Source organism: Camelus dromedarius, chromosome 31, assembly GCF_036321535.1.
Source record: "Camelus dromedarius isolate mCamDro1 chromosome 31, mCamDro1.pat, whole genome shotgun sequence".
Classification (NCBI taxonomy): Eukaryota; Metazoa; Chordata; class Mammalia; order Artiodactyla; family Camelidae; genus Camelus; species Camelus dromedarius.
This window is the reverse complement of record NC_087466.1, coordinates 15655005-15670318: the sequence shown is the minus strand read 5'-3', so window position 1 is coordinate 15670318 and position 15314 is coordinate 15655005. Positions and strand designations below refer to the sequence as shown.

Sequence of the window (15314 nt, the reverse complement as noted above, 5' to 3'; positions counted from 1 at the left end):
ACAATCGTGTAGTTTCTTGCCTGAGATCATGAGAACACAGAGCTAGGATTGAGGAGCTGGGAACAGGAAAAGACAAAGCTGAGAGCCTGGATACTCAGCTCTCGGCAGCTTCTGAACAGCGGCTCTCCCGTCCAGGTCAGCTGAAGTCCAACAGTCCCCGCCTGATGGACGAAGCTGTGCTGGCGCTGCGGAACCTGGCCCGCCAGTGCAGCGACTCCTCAGCCATGGAAGCCCTGGCCAGGCACCTGTTTGCTATCCTCGGAGGTGAGCAAGCATCTCCGGGCTGAGGTGGGGCCCCTGGCTTTCCCTGGGCACCAGATCTGATGGGGCCTCGATGCTCCAAGTCTGCTTGTGTCAAAAAACTGTGAACGTGTGCAGTGACCAGGAGATTGTGCAGGGCAGCATGGACCAGGTGGTCTCGATTGTATTTTTCAGTATAAACACTACTGTATGCATAGGGGAAAAATTAGAGGGAAATACACCAAAATGGTAATAATATTTTTGGGTAGTGGGAACAGGGGTGATTTTTAGATGTTGTCCTTTATATTTTTTCTGTTTGTTAAATTTTCTGTAGGAACATACTTTTTTGGTTAGGGGTAAAAAAAAAAAAAACAAAAACCCAGTAAATGTGATTTTTAAGCCCAGCTTCACAATAGAGAGGCTACTTGTGGAATCAGACACCATATCTTGATGTCACACATGACTACATTATTCACCCTCTTGGGAAAAGTGGCAGATGTGAATTTTAAATCTTTGCTGTCTGTCCTCTTAGGCACAGAGGGAAAACTAACTGTCATAGCCCAGAAGATCAGCGTCCTCTCAGGTACAGAATTTCTCCCCGGGGGTAGGAAGTGTAGTGGAGGAGGTGTAACAAGACTGTTTGGTAAGTTGAGTCTGTTGGATCTTGATGCCTCTGACAATCTTGGACATCCCAGCCTGGCTTCTGTAAAAGGCAGGACGTCTGGAGAAGGGATCGAGGGAGGGTCACTGATGGCCAGAGGAAAGGCACGGCTGCCAGGGGTGTGGGCAGCGGCAGGGAGACTGGCATGTTGGTGGCTTTGTGCTGATGAGGTGCTGAGCTGGGAATCCCTTGCCTGTTAGGGATCGGGAGTGTCAGTCATCACGTGGTGTCCGGGCCTTCCAGTCAAGTACTGAATGGGACCGTGGCTGAGCTGTTCATCCCATTCCTCCAGCAAGAAGGTAATTCTGTGCAACGTGGTGAGGGTGCAGCCTGGTCCCATTCCTGACCCTGGTTTTCATGGTCAGAGCCTGCCGTGAACCCCTTCCCAAGGCCCTGCTTCCTCTTCCCTGAGCCATCACTGTTTCCCCTCCCTTTACTCCTGCTTGCTTTCCTGTGCACCTGGCAGTGATGGGACGTGGGTCTAAGACGTCGGACTGACTGGACTTGTTGCTTCTTGCCCTAGTTCACGAAGGCACCTTGGTGCACGCCGTCTCTGTTTTGGCTCTCTGGTGTAACCGCTTCACCACGGAAGTGCCCAAGAAGCTCACTGAATGGTTCAAGAAAGCCTTCAGCCTTAAAACCTCCACCTCTGCAGTGAGGCACGCCTACCTGCAGTGCATGTTGGTGTGCTTCCGAGGTGAGATGCCTCCCCCGCAGAGTTGACCGAGTCCTCAGGGCGTCATCGCTGTTCCGGGCTTTCCCTTTTGGTCCAGTTTATTTTGCTTCATTTCCTCCTGAGTCTCTGGCTTAGCCATCCATAAAGCCTAACATCAGAGCCCAGTCTTCACAACAGATTCTGGCTTCTCCCCCTCATCAGACTGTCAAGAGTACAAAGCTTTATTCAGAGAGGGCCCGCATCCAGAACCTGTCACTCCGTTTTCTGAAATCACGGAGAAATGATTGTGATCAGGCTGATCTATAAGGTGTAAATTATATAATCTTTACACTGGATCTATACAAAAGAAGCACCACCCTCACTTCAGTGCTAGCAAACCTGCCATTTGGGTGTGGGCATCCACCTCCTTCCCAGGCGCAGCCAGGGGAGACTCCCAGATCTATGTGGGAGCTTGGTGTCCGAGGTAAAACTCTGCTTTTGATTTCTGTCTCTGAAATGGGCTCATATTTCACTTAAAAGATAGTTTAAACTATGATGAGCTATGTTTAAAGAAATGTCTAGGAGATTCCAGAGCTGTCCCTAGAGAGGGGACCTCCTATACAGTGTCTGTACTTGTCTGTGTGCAGTTTTGGCTGCATTGATCAGTCTTGATTTTAGATTGAGTTCTAGATAGCCGAGTCTTTTTTTTTTTTAATTTTATTTTATTGAGTTATAGTCAGTTTACAATGTTGTGTCAATTTCCAGGGTAGAACACAATTTTTCAGTTATACATGAACATATATATATTCATTGTCTCATACTTTTTTGCTGTGAGCTACCACAAGATCTTGTATATATTTCCCTGTGCTATACAGTATAATCTTATTTATCTATTCTACGTATGCCTGTCAGTATCTACAAATTTCGAACTCCCAGTCTGTCCCTTCCTGCCACCCTTTCCCCTGGCAAACACAAGTTTGTATTCTATGTCTATGAGTCTGTTTCTGTTTTGTATTTACGTTCATTTGTCTTTTTCTTTGCTTTCTTTTTTTTAGATTCCACATATGAGCGATCTCATATGCTATTTTTCTTTCTCTTTCTGGCTTACTTCACTTAGAATGACATTCTCCAGGGACATTCATGTTGCTGCAAATGGTGTTTTGTTGTCACTTTTTATGGCTGAATAGTATTCCATTGTATAAATATACCACATCTTTTTCCAGTTATCTGTTGATGGACATTTAGGCTGTTTCCGTGTCTTGGCTATTGTAGGTAGTGCTGCTGTGAACATTGGGGTGCAGGTGTCATTTTGAAGTAGGGTTCCTTCTGGATATATGCCCAGGAGCGGGATTACTGGGTCATATGGTAAGCCTAGATAGCCGAGTCTTGATTTAATCTAGTCTCTTTAGCTTGAGCTAGTTCTGCTTGATACTTTAAAAATAAGTGTAATATAAAATAAACCTTTAAAATAAACTTTTCTTAGATTCAAATCCGTGACATCATCCAAATGAAATACTTGTTTCATTATGAAATGTTCTGATATTAGCAGTTTAGATATTAAGAAAATATGGGTTTAGCTATAGTTTTAATAGATTTCTACTTTTTTTTTTTTAACTGGGTTTTGTTTAGAGGTTAGCAGATTGGTTCTGCTTTGGGAATTTGGGTCCAGAGATTGTCTGGTGTAGGGGAAGAGCCCCAGGAAGAACTTGGTCAACTTTAGGTTGGCCCTGGCTCTCCCTTAACCAGCTGTGTGGCCTTGGGCAACTCACTTTACCTCTCGGTCTGTTTCTTTATCCATCAAGCGAATAGCTGAACTGTTGGATTAGCAAGGATCCTTCTAGCTCTAACTTTATGGTTGTAGAGTTAGATTTAAGCCCTGGAATCTCATTACTCTTGAGATATTTGAAAGGTAGCTGAAAGGTGTTAGTGGATGACTAACATCATGGGTGGATGACTTCTTTCTCTAGTAATCTTGTCAGCCTCATGATCAGCGTGTTCTTTAAAGTGCCGGTCCTCTCTCCACAGGTGACACACTGTTGCAGGCCCTGGACTTACTGCCTTTGCTCATCCAGACAGTGGAGAAGGCAGCTTCCCAAAGCACTCAGGTTCCCATAGTCACCGAAGGGGTTGCCGCTGCCTTGCTGCTGTCAAAGCTTTCAGTGGCTGACTCACAGGCTGGTAAGAGTCCAGGGATGTCCGGCATGTTAGCAGACAAGTATCTTCTTTCAGAGTCCTTGGGAGGAGTGCCTTGATGTTTAGGATTTTACAGAATCAGATTGGCCTGATCTCGGCAGCTACAGGGCAGCTTGTCATCTGTAGGGATGAGCCTCAGGGTTGCACTGGGCAATGGGAATGCAGCCACTGGACTCTGTCAGTGTCCTCCTTTACCCTGTTGCTCCAGTGCTCAGAGACAGGGGCTTAGAGAAAAAACCCAGAATGACCTGGGTTTATTATGGTGGGACTTTGTTTTTATTGGTTATACATTTACAGTATATAACATGAAAAGCTTTCCCTTAGCCAACCTGTCTTCCAGCCACTGTTCCCCTTGTTGGAAAGTATTACCAGTTTCATGTCCAGAGATGGTCCATGCGTCATCGCCTAGGCATACTGGGCAATACACTGCACATGCCTTACTATGTACTGAACCCATCTTGGAAGAGATTCCAAGTCAGTACAACAAGAAGCTTGCTTTCTTTTTGTAGCTTCATGGTATCCCGTGCTTGTTTGGTCGACCTCCTACTCTGTGTGCAGACATAGCTGAACTTATTCCTGTGGTTAGAAGTGGAGTTCAGCTCTTTTCATATGTTATTGTGTGCCATCTGAGTGTATGCCAAGGCACTGAGCTGTGTCTGCGGGGGGAGGCAAAGATGCATGTGTCCTTGCCTCAGCACATTTTAAGCTGCTTAACTTTAGTGGGAGAGAGAATATGCAAAAATATCTGTTGTTTAAGGTAAAATGTGGCATCAGAGCAGTTTCAGAGGAGAGGGTGCTTTTAGTTTAGGGGCTGGGTTATCAGGAAAGGCTTCATAAAGGAGGGAGCATTTGGACTAGGGCTCTGAAGACTAGAAAGGGTTTCATTAGCTGGAAGGGAGCAGCCCAGTGTGAGTGCAGACCAGCCTCAGTCAGGGAAGGGCGGGGAAAGCACCACGTGTGGTCCTCAGATCGTTCAGCCTGGCACCTGGAGCAGGTGGGGATTCCAGGTGGGAGGCAGCTTGCCTGGGCTCCTGTAGAACTGCCAAAGGTCTTCATATCGGAGATGCTCCCAGAAGGACTGGTTAGTTATCAGAGTGGGAGGGCAGTGAGCCTAGGAGTGCCTCATCCCTGCTGGGGAGCAATCCTGCCTGATGCAACAGGGAGGGGATGTGTCAGCAAAGCCAGTCCCAGCATCGTCCACATGGAGGGGACCAGCCCTGGTGGACGGGGTGAGTTGCATCATAGAGGGACCTTTTGTTTTTTGCAGAGGCCAAACTGAGCAGTTTCTGGCAGCTGATTTTGGATGAGAAGAAGCAGGTTTTCACTTCAGAGAAATTCCTGCTCATGGCTTCAGAGGATGGTGAGTTTCTGCTCTCTTAGTTGAAGTCAAGTTTGGGACCAGAGAGGATCCTTCCCCAACTGCCTCTTGTTTTGACCAGTCAGCTTGGCAAAAACCTGGATCTGGCCAACAGCTCGGCTTTCGTGGGGATGGATTTATTCCTGTGGGGCAGAGAAGGCTGGGGAAATGAGGGGAACATGGGAGATGGTGGCGACAGAGCGCTGATAGTTGTGGTGCTGAGGTATGGGGTGTAATTATGGCTGATTGGGTAATTGGTGCTGTCTTAGAGTTTTCCTTACATTAAGAGGCAGCTGAGAAGCTCTGGGGAAGTGTGGCTGGCTCCGCTCCCCCACCAGGAGACACAGAAACTGCTGGTTTCTCTCTTGGCAGAGAAGGAACAGTTGATCTTTAAATGTATGTTTAAAATTCTAGGTTGCCTTCAGAGTGTCTGCCACTAATTGGTGATTTGAAAAGTTTTGACTCACAAATACAACATTCCACTAATGAGCTACAACTGTTCACCGTTTCCTGATGTTTAAAAAACATTTAGCTATTTCTTGAACAGGAAATATATTCACATAATTTAGAAATAAAAGATCCAAGAGGATCTACACTGAAAATTATACTCCTGCTTTGATCTCTGGCCATGCATTGTCCCTGGCCGTGGAGAATCAATTTTATCAGCTACTTGTGTATGTTTGCTATTTTATATTTTTGCCAGTGAATATCATTATGCTTTAGTTCTCTGTCTTTTTTACACAAGAGGTAGCATGCCTGTTGTGTGCATTATACTGTTTAGATCTGGGAATCGTGTCACGTCAGTATGTAATGAGTGCTCTCATTCTTTTTTAGAACTGCCTATTAATTTTTAATTAATTAAAGTGTATACTTTTGCCTATTTCAAAATACACATGCATAGTAGCAAAAAGAAGCAACTTTAGATGAACTATTAATTTCACATTTACATTTTGGTGTTCATTTCTGGTTCTTCCCGTTCTTTCTGGACATTTCTCTATTTTAAAGACACCTGTGCTGTTTCTCTCCCCTCCCAGCCCTGTGTACCGTGCTGCACCTGGCCGAGAGGCTATTCCTTGACCATCCGCACAGACTCACAGGCAGCAAAGTTCAGTACGTGGGGCTTGTTTACCTTTCCCCTTGAACCATATGATGCAAACCCTAGTGGGAGCCTGAGACACAGCAGAGTGTGAGGGGTAGGAGGTGGCTATGGGGAGCCCTGCGGCCGGCCTTCCCCCAGGATGCCCTGTCTCTGTGCTGCAGGCAGTACCACCGGGCTCTGATGGCGGTGCTCCTGAGCCGCCCCTGGCACGTGCGCAGGCAGGCCCAGCAGACGGTTCGGAAGCTGCTGTCCTCTCTCGGGGGCTTTAAGCTGGCGTGTGGACTCCTGGAGGAGCTGAAGACTGTCCTCAGTTCTCACAAGGTGAGGGCGTGTGGCTCCAGAGCTGGGGCTCTCAGACCCCCTTAGCTGACCCTGCTTATGCCTTGGAATTTTGACTAGGCCCTTCCTGGGCTGTTCTCACTCACTCAGACTGTGATGCCAGAATCTTCTGCCCTGCCCTTGAGTTTGGATAATATCTTGTTTCATATAATTTCTTTTCCTTTTCAGATGCTTTTCTTTTTGTGTCTTTTGACATGTAGCTCAACCTTTTTATTCTTGAGTAATGGACTGACATTTTGTTTTGAAAACACTTTATAATTTTAAAAGCATTTTCACAAAATGTCCCTTTTGAATTTTCTCAGAAGGCTGACAGGCTTAGTACACTTACTGTATATGAGTTGTCCAGGGTTCCAGCAGCTGAAATGACTGACTCAGGTAGGGTCTCCCAGCCAGTGGGTGGCAGAACTGGACGCTGACCCCCAAGACCTGGCTCCTGTTTCAGTGCGCTCGGTGCCCTGCTTCCCTCCCTAAGCCTGCTTGGGGGATGTGGGCCAGTGACAGACTTGCAGTCTCAGCATGGGTCCCTGGACCAGTTTCTGTTTCCTTCTTACCCGCCATGGGGTTGTTTAGGTGCAAAGCCATAGGTGCTTCCTCCTTCCAGTCCTATCTCCCAGCCTGTGGGTCTCAGAGCAGGGCACTAGGCATCAGTCTCCACTCTGGCAGGGAGCCTAGAGAACAGTAAGAATGAGTCCCTGGCATCGTTGTCTCCTGTGTGCCAGGCCTGTGTGGGCTCTGATCAGTGGGGCTCACGTGTTGTCTCCCTGCAGGTGCTGCCCTTAGAAGCTCTGGTGACTGATGCCGGGGAGGTGACAGAAACGGGCAAGGCCTACGTGCCTCCGCGGGTCCTGCAGGAGGCTCTGTGCGTCATCTCTGGGGTTCCAGGGCTGGAGGGTGACATCGCCAACACTGAACAGCTGGCCCAGGAGATGCTGATCATCTCCCACCACCCGTCCTTAGGTCTGTGGCTGGGGTGGGCATGGGAGGGGTCAGGACTCCGTTGTAAGCGTAGGCCAGGCAGAAGGCCTCAAAGAGCCCCCCTTCCCTTCAGTGGCTGTGCAGTCTGGACTCTGGCCAGCACTTCTTGCCAGGATGAAGATCAATCCGGAAGCCTTCATCACCCGGCATCTGGATCAGATCATTCCCCGGATCACCACACAGAGCCCCCTGAACCAGGTGATTGGCGTGTGAGCTGGTTTTGGCCTCAGGTCAGAGTACAGACAGGGAAGATTCGAAGAAACAGGTGAGGGTGTAATGAAATGTGGGCTGGACCCTTGGGTTGCAACCTAGTTTGAGCATCAGAGGGAACTTACTTCTCATCTAACTGGTAAGTCCCAGGATGTGACTGGACAGGGACTCAGATGTCCTCGGGACCTTATAGGTGGTATCACTCTTATTCTCTGTCCATCTCTCTGTCTTATCCACCTGTGTCTTATGAATGGGCTCCATTTTCAGTCTCTCCTTTTTGGTAGCAGGATACCTGTTCCAGGCTTACATCTTGTTCCCCATCAGCTCCAGTGGGAAGAGCTTGCGTTTTCCAATCATTTTGTGGAGTCTTACTGCCCTAGTTGACCTGACTTAGGTCTTATGCTCATCCCAGGGCCCGTCCTTCTGGTCTGGGTCATGTGCCCACCTCTGGAGAGGGCAGGGGCAGCTCTACGTTTTCCACAGAGACTGAGAATGGGAGAGGAGCGTTTCCCCGAATCAGGGTGCTAGTCCTGGGTGGGTGCAGCTTCCTGAGAAGGCAGGCGTGCCCTCTAGCTGTCTCCTCTGGTGGGCAGTGCTCAGAAAGAACAGGCAGTAGCAAGAAGGGGAGCCAGTTGCTGGGGGCATTTAGGCATGGTGGGACCTGTCTCCAGTGCCAGCTGAGGCACGCATGGACCGTGTCTGTTTGTCTGGCAGTCTTCCATGAATGCCATGGGCTCCCTCTCCATCCTGTCCCCGGACCGGGTCCTCCCACAGCTCATCAACACCATCACCACCTCCGTGCAGAACCCCGCGCTGTGCCAGGTGACGCGGGAGGAGTTTGCTATCATGCAGACCCCTGCCGGGGAGCTGTATGACAAATCCATCATCCAGAGGTGAGCCCCCGCTCGTGGGCTCAGTTGCCCCAAGCCTTAGTTTTCCTGCCTGTAAGATGGAGACAACGTCTCCTTTGTAGGGGCTTGTGAGGAGTAAAGGACACAGTCTCTCCGTTTGCTGGACGAGTGCCTGCTGTGTTCCAGGCACAGTGCTTAGGCCCGGATACAAGAGTGTGTCGAGTATCCAGCGCTTTCCTGGTGCATACGTATGGCTGAAGAGCTAGCTGGGGTTTCGTAGCTGCGGAGGCCGAAGGGCCTGGTGGCTGTTATGAACCTGGCTGATCACCTGCTCTGGTGTTTCAGTGCCCAGCAGGACAGCATAAAAAAGGCCAACATGAAGCGAGAGAACAAAGCCTACTCCTTCAAGGAGCAGATCATCGAGCTGGAGCTGAAGGAGGTGAGCACACGCCTGCCATGGTTCGTCGCCGTGTTCAGCGGTGACAGCTGGTTCTGCTGGGAGCAGAGCACAGGGCTCTTTCCTGTCTTAGAGCCTTTGCTCGTCCCTGCTCTTAATGAGGCTACGTTCTTGTCTTCCACGTCGCAGCCCACATGTCCCCTTCTCAGAGTGGTGACCCCCCCCCGCCCAGCCTACCCAGAGTAGAGTGCACCCTGCTTAATTGTTGTGCGTCGTATTTATTCTTTTTAATAACATTTGTCATGATCTGAAGTCACCTTGTTTATGTGTCTGTTTACCTGTTTGTTGTCTGCCTTCGCCCACTAGACTGTGAGCCCCGTGAGGACAGAGACTTGGTCTTGTTCCCGTGGTATCCCTGGCATCTAGAACAGGGCCTGGCACCCTGTGCATGCTGAGTAAATGCTTGTTGAATGAATGAGCGCTCTTGGCCTTCAGCAGGCTGCCCAGCTTATTCCTGGAGGGACGTGTCTGTAGGGAGGGCTGGCAGTAGGGAGGGCTGGCAGGAGGGAGGGCTAGCAGGAGGGAAGGCTGAGGTTAGGATTCTGAAGCTGTGAGGAACTTCAGCGCCTTGGTGGGAGGGAGGGAGATCTGTTCCCTGGAGATGGAATTGCTTTGCTTGTTCCCTTCAGGAGATAAAGAAGAAGAAAGGCATAAAAGAGGAGGTGCAGCTGACCAGCAAGCAGAAGGAGATGCTGCAGGCCCAGCTGGACAAGGAGGCACAGATTCGGAAGCGGCTGCAGGAGGTAAGCAGTTGCTTCCCCCACATGCCCATGCCATGGGAGTGCGGGCCCGCCCATTCCTGCCTGTCCTGGAGTGGGGCCCCGCTGACCAGCCTTCTGTGGTGACTTCTGCTTGTAGTTGGACGGTGAGCTGGAGGCAGCGCTAGGACTACTGGACACCATCCTGGCCAAGAACCCAGCTGGCCTGACCCAGTACATCCCTGTTTTGGTCGACTCTTTCCTGCCCTTGCTGAAATCTCCCCTGGCAGCTCCCAGGATCAAGAACCCTTTCCTGTCCTTGGCTGCCTGTGTCATGCCCCCTAGGCTCAAGGCTTTGGGTTAGTCCTCCTGGCTATGGGCATGGCCTGGGGCAGGGTGGGAGGTGGGCAGGGATGCCCTGAGGGCAGTGGGGAGACACAGTGACCTAGGCTGCTGACTGTGGCTGCAGTCTAAGGCACCTCAAGCTGCGTATTTTTAGGAGCACATGGCACCTCCTCCACTCTTCCATTTTACATCTGTTGTGCCTTCACTCTGAGGACCAAGCTTTAGACGCTGGTCAGTGATCTTTCTGATGCAGTTTTAAATTCAGTGGCAGTGGAGATGGTTTGGTGCTACGTGGCAGCCAGTGCAGCCTGGAGCACCTCCACATGTGGTGACTGGAGGTCTCTGTGGCCGTAAGCTTTCTGTTGGCTGTGAAGAAACAAAGACCAAGTGGGGTGGCTGGGAATTGTGGTGGCCTTGCTTTGTGGGTTGTTTAACGACCTTGAGCGGACTTCCTAGCCTGAGGGTACAGCCCCATGGGTGAAGTTGGAATCAGTCAGTACACATAGAACCTGCCGGAAGTGTTACCTGGCTGGCTGGGCTGTCGCATGGAAGGCGGGAGCACCATGTGGATAGAGCTTTACTTTTGGCCGAATGACCCCTGGGTGGTTCATGCCTCCTCTCAGCACACTTTTAATTTCTTAGTGTCAGAAAGACAGCTCCCTGTCTGCCTACCCTGCAGTGCTCACAGGCATGAGATGAGAAATTGGGTTAAGGACACTTTGTCAGAACAGAATTGATTACTGTTAAGTCAGAGGGATGTGGTGTCTCTGCCCTGGATCCCTGGTTTGCACCTGGGCCAGATTCTGTGTCTGCATCGGTCACCCCCTGCTGGCTCCCTTCTCTCGGACACAGGCACTTTGGTGAGCCACGTGACTCTGCGCCTGCTGAAGCCAGAGTGTGCCCTGGATAAGTCATGGTGCCAGGAAGAGCTGTCGGTGGCCGTGAAGAGGGCGGTAACCCTGCTCCACAGCCACACCATCACCAGCAGGGCGGGCAAGGGTGATCCGGGTAAGGGACAGGACGAGGGGCCTGCCATGGTATGGCCAGTGCGGGGGAAGGCACGAGTTCCGGCGTTTCCCGGGGATTCCTGAGGTGCGGCCTCGGGCAAGTTTCTTCCCGCCCTGGCCTTGGTTTTCTCATCTGAAAAATGGGAGTTAGACCAGATGGACGATTTTTGAGTCCAATCCCTGGTATTCTGAGTCACTATGACCCTCATTGAGGGTTTAGTTCTTGTCACTGGAATCTACTGTTCTGCTTTTAACTCTGACACTCGGGAACCGGGCATTGTTTGGAGCAGGAGCAGGACTGGTTCCAGGACTGGGCTACCGTCTGTCTTCCCTCTTGTCATCCCACGTGCTTCCAGGTGTCAGAGAGGGCCCCCCCCCGCCCACGCACCCTGAGCATGGGAACTCAGGCTCGGTGCCCCCTCGCCTTCTGACCTGCCGCGTGGGGTCTGCTTCTTGCCCGCACAGATGCCGCGCCCCTGTCCGCACCAGCCTTCTCCTTAGTCTTCCCGTTTCTGAAGATGGTGCTGACCGAGATGCCCTGCCACAGCGAGGAGGAGGAGGAGCGCATGGCCCAGATTCTTCAGATCCTCACCGTCCACGCCCAGCTGAGGGCCTCACCCAGCAACCCGCCTGGGCGTGTGGATGAGGTTGGCCGGGAGCTCAGCTAGGCTCTCCCCTCGGCTTGAGGGGTGGGGGAGGCGGGGGCTTTTGACACTTCCTGACCCATCAACAGGTGTACTCCATGAGTATACCCAGAGCAGCAGCCAAATGTTCTGTTCAGCACAGCTGTCAGGGACTCGCGGAAGCTTCTGGGTCTCCCATGTTTGATAGTCTCTGGCCTGAAAAAGTTGAAGGATTTTATGTTAATTTATTGTATTTTGTTTCTAACTCAGAAGATAGTGCTAATAACTCTCCCTTTGACTTGTTATAATTGAGATTGGACCTCACTCATTAAGGGGTTTTCTTTTTAATAGTTTATGTTCTAAAAATTTGCCAAAGTGATGCATTCGTACTTTAAAAAAATTTCAGTATTATGGAAGCGAAAAGAGAAATGCCCCTCTCTAGAGGTAACTTGGTAACAGTTTGGCCTGTACCCTTGTGGACCTTTTTCATAGCACATGCAAAACACCCCCCCCACGCACAGCAAAGCAAAAAACAAATTATGCTGCTGCCTTTTCTGTTTCTCTGAGTCTCCTCCCATGTCAGGACCCATATGATTCATGTCATGTGGATCTAATTTTATGGGCTGTAGGGGATTCTGTGCTGTGGGTGCACCATGTTTTAGTTAACTTTTTTACCTGTTGATGGATATTTTAAGGTTGTTTGTAACTTTTTCGTGTCTTGAACATTGCTGTGGTGTGCCCCCTTGTACGTATGTCCCTCTTGGACATGCGTGTGAGCATTTCCATAGGACAGACTTGGGTGTAGAACTGTTAGGTTATGTGACATGTTCTGAGTTGTTCCCTCACTAAGTGTTTCCTTTTCTCCAGACCTAGTGCAACTTCTCATACATAGTGTTAAACTTGCCAACAATGGGTAAAAGAATGGAATCTCATTTTGTGTTTCTTTACTTGCTTTTGAAGTTCAGCATCTCTTCATATGTTTATAGGCCATCTGTATTTCATGTTTTGTGAATTTCAAGCAAGGTTCAGCATTTATTTATTTTTAGTCCCCGAGGAGCTTGGTGGACTGGGGTTGGCTCCTGTGGCTTTAGTTGTAAGCCTGCCAGGATGTCTGCAGTGGGCTCGGTCAGAATGTTCCCCTGTGGGTGAGAGGATGCTGCTTCACGTGTACGGGGCTTGATGACAAGACCTTCCCCCGGCGTCACTCTGACTTACCTGCTGTTTTCTCTTAGAACGGCCCGGAGTTGCTGCCTCGCGTGGCCATGCTGCGCCTTCTGACTTGGGTGATTGGGACGGGCTCTCCCCGACTGCAGGTAATCTGGTTTTCAGTTGACTCTTGCTGTGACTCAGTTTGTAACCCCAACCGCAGGTCCTAGTTCTCTCTCTCAGCCATCAGTTCCAGCCTTGGGCAGATGGGCTGCTCTTGAGAGCCAGCCTGACTGTTCTCAGCTAGTGAGGGGTTTTGTGTGGGTCCTGCCCCTGTGGGGTGGGCGTTCCCAGTTCAGATTTGTCCCTGTCCCCTCAGCCCATCACCTGGCCCCCTCCCTGGCCCCATAGTGGTAAGTAATTTGCTGAAAACTGAGCCCAGTGTCTTGATGTCTTTCTCAGGTTCTGGCTTCAGACACCCTAACCACCCTGTGTGCCAGCAGCAGTGGTGAGGATGGCTGTGCCTTCGCAGAGCAGGAGGAGGTGGACGTGCTGCTCTGTGCCTTGCTGTCCCCATGTGCCAGTGTGCGGGACACCGCGCTCCGGGTGTGTGCCCACTCCCTTGCGGGGCTCCCTCGGCATCCCTTGTCCCTCAGTGCTGGTGTTTCGGCTGCACCCTGATACGAGATGCTGCATATTTGCACCAATGTGTCCTGGAGTCAAAGAGAAGAGGTCACAGGGTGTGGGTTGGGGTCATTCTAGATAAAGTAAGCAGTCATTGTGATGTATCACTGTCTATTTTTTCCTTTACCTCAGAAGACTTCGCCTGATTTCTAAAATGGAACGTGGCTTTGATTTTGAAAAAAATTTTTTTTTCGTTTTTCAGTTTTATTTGTTATTGTTACAATTTGCATATATATAGTATATTGCTTGAAAATACATATATACAATATATTGCACATAATTTTTTAGTTTACATATATATACTGTTCGTTGTTTCTAAGAACAGTTTAGAGCTTTAGCTTTTTAAATTTCCGTAGTTATCAAAGGAATAAAGCCAACCACAAAATAAGACTCAGCAGAATGCAGTAATTCACTCATAAAGGACAGTCACATGTGCTACATATATTCAAGAAATCATTCAAGAAGTCATCTCAGTTATAAATAATAAGTAGTTCATTTGTGTCCTTTTATTTTTAGATTCCACATATTAGTGATTTGAACTTGGTATTTTTATAGACAGATGTAACTCACAGGTTTGGTTCATTTCTTCAGCCCACTACCTTATACTTGGCTTTTCTTTGTGCTTTTGGGCTTAAAACCAAAGGGTCCCCTTGGAGTATGAGATATTGATTCCCAAATGCCATTCTGCAGCCTGCTGCTATCAACCTAGGACACAGTTCTCACTGGTCCTTGGTAAAATGTGAAAAAACAATGGCAATGTGGCAAATTTTTCTTAAAGGGAATGTCTTTTTTTGAGGCTTTTGTCTGTCTTGCATGGTTAGAGTTAAAGTTTTAAATTTTACGTTAATAAACCACTACATGCCATCATTTCACAAAAGAAAAGCTCTTTGAAGAGACAGAGCAGGTAATGAGTTGAACTGGCTCGTGGCACCCCCTCACCAGCACTGTCTAGTGGAACTTCCTGCAGGGTTGGAAATATTTTATATCTGTGCTGTCCAGCTCTGTAGCTACCGGCCAGCCTGTGGCTGTTGAGCACTTGAGTTGTGGCTTGTGCAGCTGAAGAAGTTAAGAGTTCATTTTAATTCATTTAACTGTGAAGATCCACGTGCGGCTGGTGGCTGCATCTTGGACGTACAGCCCTAGAGCGAGGCCGGGGTGGGGGCAGGTTGGAGGCTCTTCCGAAAGGTCACGCCTCACACGTGCGATGCTACGCCTCTCAGGGGCTGATGGAGCTCCACATGGTGTTGCCAGCGCCTGATACTGATGAGAAGAATGGCCTGAACCTTCTGCAGAGGCTCTGGGTAGTCAAGTTTGACAAGGAGGAGGAAATCCGGAAGCTGGCTGAGAGGTGAGAGCTGAGAGGACGGATCCTGTCTCCCCTCATGAAATAACTGGACCCGTCTGCTCAGCCTACCGAGGGAAAAAGGGCTGGATGGTTGCGTTTGGTGGGCCTGATGCTGCAGATCCTTGTGTGAGCAGCCTCGCCTTTGGTCTGCTATAGGCTCTGGTCGACGATGGGCCTAGATCTGCAGCCAGACCTCTGCTCCTTGCTCATCGACGATGTCATCTACCATGAGGCAGCTGTGAGGCAGGCCGGGGCCGAGGCCCTCTCCCAAGCCGTGGCGCGTTACCAGTGGCAGGCGGCGGAGGTTATGGGCAGGCTCATGGAGATTTACCAGGAGAAGCTCTACGTGAGTAGCCTGCGCACCCTGACGCGGTCTGGGCATGTGAGGGTGGGCTGGACTCTGTTCAGGAGTCTTGGAGATCACTGTGG

At 49.8% G+C, this 15314-nt stretch overlaps 1 protein-coding gene across 2 annotated transcripts in view; it reads left to right on the top strand.

Annotated features, from left to right (window-relative positions):
- Positions 1-15314, top strand: part of GCN1 (GCN1 activator of EIF2AK4) — a 52541-nt gene that overhangs the window by 13481 nt on the left and 23746 nt on the right. Inside the window, exons 11-30 of one of the 2 annotated variants that reach the window (XM_031442795.2) lie at positions 136-264; positions 773-823; positions 1102-1200; positions 1425-1598; positions 3582-3734; positions 5017-5109; positions 6141-6216; positions 6367-6526; positions 7312-7501; positions 7593-7717; positions 8444-8622; positions 8926-9019; positions 9667-9780; positions 9896-10094; positions 10933-11079; positions 11553-11734; positions 12943-13023; positions 13319-13462; positions 14761-14888; positions 15042-15231. In XM_031442795.2, the coding sequence (XP_031298655.2) occupies positions 136-264; positions 773-823; positions 1102-1200; positions 1425-1598; positions 3582-3734; positions 5017-5109; positions 6141-6216; positions 6367-6526; positions 7312-7501; positions 7593-7717; positions 8444-8622; positions 8926-9019; positions 9667-9780; positions 9896-10094; positions 10933-11079; positions 11553-11734; positions 12943-13023; positions 13319-13462; positions 14761-14888; positions 15042-15231 (2708 nt within the window). Of the gene's footprint in view, positions 1-135; positions 265-772; positions 824-1101; positions 1201-1424; positions 1599-3581; positions 3735-5016; positions 5110-6140; positions 6217-6366; positions 6527-7311; positions 7502-7592; positions 7718-8443; positions 8623-8925; positions 9020-9666; positions 9781-9895; positions 10095-10932; positions 11089-11552; positions 11735-12942; positions 13024-13318; positions 13463-14760; positions 14889-15041; positions 15232-15314 lie in introns of both variants that reach the window. The other variant, XM_031442794.2, reaches the window with a different exon arrangement.